General features: G+C 48.0%; 1 protein-coding gene across 3 annotated transcripts in view; it reads left to right on the top strand.

The window, feature by feature from the left end:
* Window positions 1–2,972: 2,972 nt before the first annotated feature.
* TPM3 (tropomyosin 3) overlaps window positions 2,973–5,140 on the top strand; it is a 37,614-nt gene continuing 35,446 nt past the window's right edge. For all 3 annotated transcript variants that reach the window (XM_011928187.1, XM_011928186.1, XM_011928188.1), the window contains exons 1-2: window positions 2,973–3,281; window positions 3,881–4,006. In XM_011928187.1, the coding sequence (XP_011783577.1) occupies window positions 3,165–3,281; window positions 3,881–4,006 (243 nt within the window). In that variant the 5' untranslated portion in view covers window positions 2,973–3,164. The remainder of the gene's footprint in view (window positions 3,282–3,880; window positions 4,007–5,140) is intronic.

Below are 5,140 nucleotides of genomic sequence, written 5' to 3'. Positions count from 1 at the left end.
TGGGACAAGCTATTGATCTCGATCAAGGACACTGTGGAATTGGTATATGCTGGGGGTTGGGGTGGGTGTCTGGAATGGGAACAAGGACACATGGAACAGGCCTGGGGGCTGAAACAGAGCATCGTTCTCCCACCCCCATACTTCCACTCAAGCCCCCCAGCCCCCAGTGCAGCTATAACTTGGGCTGTTTTCTGCCACGGTGGAGAGAAGCATCTGCCTGCCACATGACACTCAACAGATCTGATTCTCTCCGAAAGAGAAATCCCCGATATGGGAATCCGGCTGGATTCCTGTGAGGGAAAACCCTTGGAGAAGCCAGACTGGAGATCTGGTAAAAAGCCCTGGAAGAGAAGAGGACTCCTGTGGACTGCAGGCTGCTTCCTGGCAGAAGTTTCCTCTCTTACCCTCAACCTAAAGCCGTAGTTTCATTTCTGCCAGGCAAGGTGGGGAACTATAAGTCTTCTCTTCTGGAGCCCACGATGGAGCCTGCCAGGGAGATAAGTTATTCTTCTGTTCTGGACATCCAAGGGTGACTTTAACGAGGATGCCTGGAGGACATGGGGAGAAGGTGAGAAGGGTTAAGCTGGCAGAAAGGGGGAGCCAAGCATCTGCAGCACTTAAGAGCAGGACAGTGCCAGGATGGTGCCTCCTGAACGGACCTCAGTAGTCTTGTGGGGGTGATCTGGGAAGGTTAGGAGTTCTGTTGGAAAGGTAAAGCAGGATGTAGAAGTCCTCTGCCCCCACCCCGGAAAGCCTCAGGGCAGCTGGAATGGCATTGAAGAGAGCAGGTGGCAATTTTGATGAGGAGCTGCTGACATAGCTGATCCTCTGGGCGCTGGGGCCGTGACATCAGGGGGAGAAGCTCTGTGTGGGAGCTCTAGGGAATGATAGTTGCCCGGATGTGGAGCCCTGCCAGGTATTCTTCCTGGTTTAGGCCAACGTGATCCAGCAAAGGCCAGGCGCTGGTAGAGGAGGAGCTGAGGCAGGGATGACACGTAGGGCAATAAGCAAGAACTGGCTGTATTGGGAGGTGAAGAGCAGGGGCCAGTACCCTTCCTCAAGGAGGTGGCTCTCCATCTAGACATGATTGGTGCCTGGTGTCTGCGCTATTCTTTCTTTGCAACTGGGAGGAAGGCAGATGACCCCCAAAGCTCTCCTGCCTGCTTCTGTGTGATATGTTTGATATTGGGTTGTTTAATTAGGAACCAACTAAATGTCAAACATATTCTTACAGCAGCTGGTGATTCAGCACCACCCTCTTTCATACTTCAATCTCTGGGGCTCCTGTCTCTTTTACTGAACCTCTTCTCCAGGACACCCCCAAAAGTCCAGTAGCTGCAACGTATGTGGATTTCAATCTTAACCTAAGAGGGCTGGTGTGGGAGTGGGAGAGAGCTGGAATTTGAGAATCAAATCTTTCTATTTCTTGTCCCCTTATGCTAGAAGGGACATATCTCTTTTCTTTCTTTTTTTTTTTTGAGACAGGAGTCTTGCTCTGTCGCCCGAGCTGGAGTGCAGTGGCCAGATCTCAGCTCACTGCAAGCTCCGCCTCCCGGGTTTATGCCATTCTCCTGCCTCAGCCTCCCGAGTAGCTGGGACTACAGGCGCCCGCCACCTTGCCTGGCTAGTTTTTTGTATTTTTAGTAGAGACGGGGTTTCACCGTATTAGCCAGGATGGTCTCGATCTCCTGACCTCGTGATCCGCCCGTCTCGGCCTCCCAAAGTGCTGGGATTACAGGCTTGAGCCACCGCGCCCGGCCATATCTCTTTTCTTTATCTCTTCTTGTCCTCGTATTTTTCTCCCCCTTATTCACCTGCCCACCCCACCCCCATTTTCCACTCCTTCCTCTCCCTGTTCCCTAACCCCTTCCCTGGCTAATCGCCAGGGAAAGGAGACTTGGTTTCTCCTCTCTCTGTCAAGAGTCAGCTGATGGTCTATCTGCCTATCTACCTCTAGTGACTGGAAGCCCTCGAGAGTTGGACTCCAGCTCTGCTCTACCCACTGGTCTGGTGGGTGTCTCAGTTCTCCCATTGCTGGGGCTTAGCATTAACTCTCACTATCCTTGACATAAATGACTAACTAGAGCCATTTATATTTGTCCAATATATCTGGTCACCTTGAACAGTGCCCCCCTCTCCCCAGGCATATTTTCAGGTGTATGGTGCCAGTGGACTCGTATCCTTGCCACCTGTTAGTAACAAGGCTCCCAATGGAAGAATAAACATGGCCTGGAACTAAACTGGGAAGAATAGAGCTGATAATGATGATTATGATGATGTGGTGAGCAGTAGTGTTGGGGAGAATTAAGAAGGGAGAAGATAAAGGGAAGAAGAGGAGAGAGTACAACAGTTCTATTTTAAGATTACTGTGGGAAAACAGAGGGCATGATCCTGTCTGGATTGTTCTGACCCTCCCCTGTTTCTCTCCCCACCCCACTTGAAGCTCTGGGATAGCCTTGGAGATTCCAACCCTACCCTCTTACTCTACTCTTGTGGCTCTTAGTGGGGAGGAAAAAAGTCTCTCTGCCAATTGGAGACTCCCAAAATAGCACAGCAATTTGATCTGGGGATCTGGGAGAATTGTCAAGGATCATGAGTGACCTCTCCTCTTCCCTGTTGCCCAAGCTCCTTGAATACCAGAAATTGAAAGCTAAAACTCAACTAAGGGAGTTTGACCAGCATTCAACACGGTCTGGGGGAGAGTGAAAGGGGAAGCTGAAAGGCAACCAGGACCCTCTTGATGTAAACTGCCAACCTAGAATTGCCAAAGTACCCTTCTCTATTTTAATGTTCTTCCCTGCCCTCTTCCTGCTCTTTTAAAACATTCATAGAGCTGCCCAGAATGAGTGGAAAGTTTCAGGGTCAGGGAGAACCTCTTCCCTCCCCCACTTTCCATTGTCTAAAATCAGCCTCAGCTGTTCCTAGATATTTTTTTGCTGGTGATGTCAGTTCATCAAAGCGTCTCACCCTGTTTCCCCCAGGAGAACAATGATGGGGTGGGGGGAGCTGCAAAGACCATATTAGGAACAAAAGGTGGAGCTATGAGCACAGATAAAGACTCAAGTCTGGGGACCTCCTGGTCACTCAGGCAGCAGCCCCTTCTTTCTTGCCCCAGTCTCCAGTTCTCCAGTGTTCACAGGTGAGCCTACCAACAGCCACTGCTCATGATGGAGGCCATCAAGAAAAAGATGCAGATGCTGAAGTTAGACAAGGAGAATGCTCTGGATCGGGCAGAGCAAGCTGAAGCTGAGCAGAAGCAGGCAGAAGAAAGAAGTAAACAGGTAGGCACTAGCATTGGTCTCTCTCATCTGCTAATGAACAAGACTGTGAAATGGAAGGGAGTTTTCATGGGAAAGACAGTGACTACTGGTGTCACCTCCATTTTGGGGTGGGATGGACTCCCCAGCCTCACTGGAGGAGCAGAGGACATCTAACATATCTGTCTCAGACTGCCTTTGTGACCTTGGGAAAGTCAGTGGCCTCTTCTGAGTCACAGTATGTCTGCTGAATTTAAGTAGAAATGGATCATGTTTTGGAAGAACCCTTGACTTCTAGAGGAAAAGGTAAGAGTTCTAGAGAGAAAGAGCATCTCTTTTCACTCAAATAGCATCACGGGCATCTACACTTTAGATATTTACCATCCAAGGGTCTTGGATGAAAACCCAGGATGGCTTGGTCATCTTAGGATCAGAGATTACACGGTCACAGGCCAAGCTACAGCATAACTCCTGAGGCAGTGGGCTGGAAGTGGCTGGGGAGAAACTGTGTCTCACTAGGGATGGTAACATGGAGGTTACACTCAGGTCTCCAAGAGCCCAGGGTCCAGCCCTGCATTGTTGTGTTTGTGTGTTTTTGTGTGTGACTCTCTGGGCTCCTATAGCTGGAGGATGAGCTGGCAGCCATGCAGAAGAAACTGAAAGGGACAGAGGATGAGCTGGACAAGTATTCAGAAGCTTTGAAGGATGCCCAGGAGAAGCTGGAACTGGCAGAGAAGAAGGCTGCTGATGTGAGTATTACAGAGATGGAGGATGGGTTTAATCTACACATATAGATCTTTATGTTAATGTATGACAAAATTCCAAACACACTGTGGGTTCATGGAACACAGACATATATACTCACGTACATTTTTGCATATAACCACATGCTGGTATATTCTCATAATGGCAGGTATTTTCTTTCCTAAAGACATCTCCAACACATTAAAAGAAAAGTTTTTTTTTTTTTTTAAATACATGTAAAAGTCTCATTTATCTCCTATCACCAGCCCAGGAATTTAATTATCTTTCCCAGGACATGGACAGAGAGGGGGCTCTAAGTTCAGAATGCTGTCACTTATCCTACCTCCTCCCCCATGCTACATTCTTAGCTTTTATGTCCAAGTCTTGGCATGTGGATATGTGTATTAATAGGGAACCTCTCATCTCTCAACTGTCCAACAAAACCAGCTCGGATTTCACAATGGGAAATGGAGGTCACACTGACCCTGGCCCTATATGGGTTTATTTATCTTGGCTAATGTGGGCATTTGCCTTTATGCCATGGAGATGCCATACGAAGCATTGCTCATAGGGCAGCAGAGAGATCCTTACAGTGACAGACTATAATAGAAACTAAGAAGGAACCTTAGGGGGTAAAAGCTATCACCACCAGACTTCACTCTATACCGTGAGTAATTACTCAGCTTGTCGAGGGCTGAATTTTCCCATTCTAAAATAAAATAAATTCTCTTTTCCATGTCATATTATCCCGTCATCACCTACTTTCCTTCGTCTTCAACCTTGAAGTTTGCCGCAAAGATAAATGAAAGATTAGATTGAAAAGTTTTTTAGAAGAAAAGTACCATAGGAATCTTACCAACAACAACAAAAATGTCCCAGTATTGGTGGAAACAAGTCTGTCAGTGAACTGAGTTAGTAGGAAAAAAGAAGCATGTAATATTTAAAATCATATTTGGGCTGGGCATGGTGGCTCACGCCTCTAATCCCAGCACTTTGGGAGGCCGAGGCGGGTGGATCGCCTGAGGTCAGGAGTTTGAGACCAGCCTGGCTGTCATGGCGAAACCCTGTCTCTACTAAAAATACAAAAATTAGCCAGGTGTGGTGGCGGATGCCTGTAATCTCAGCTACTCAGGAGGCTG

Source organism: Colobus angolensis, unplaced genomic scaffold (genome assembly GCF_000951035.1).
Source record: "Colobus angolensis palliatus isolate OR3802 unplaced genomic scaffold, Cang.pa_1.0 Scaffold77, whole genome shotgun sequence".
In the NCBI taxonomy this organism is placed as follows: domain Eukaryota; kingdom Metazoa; phylum Chordata; class Mammalia; order Primates; family Cercopithecidae; genus Colobus; species Colobus angolensis.
This window is presented reverse-complemented; position numbering and strand designations above follow the sequence as displayed.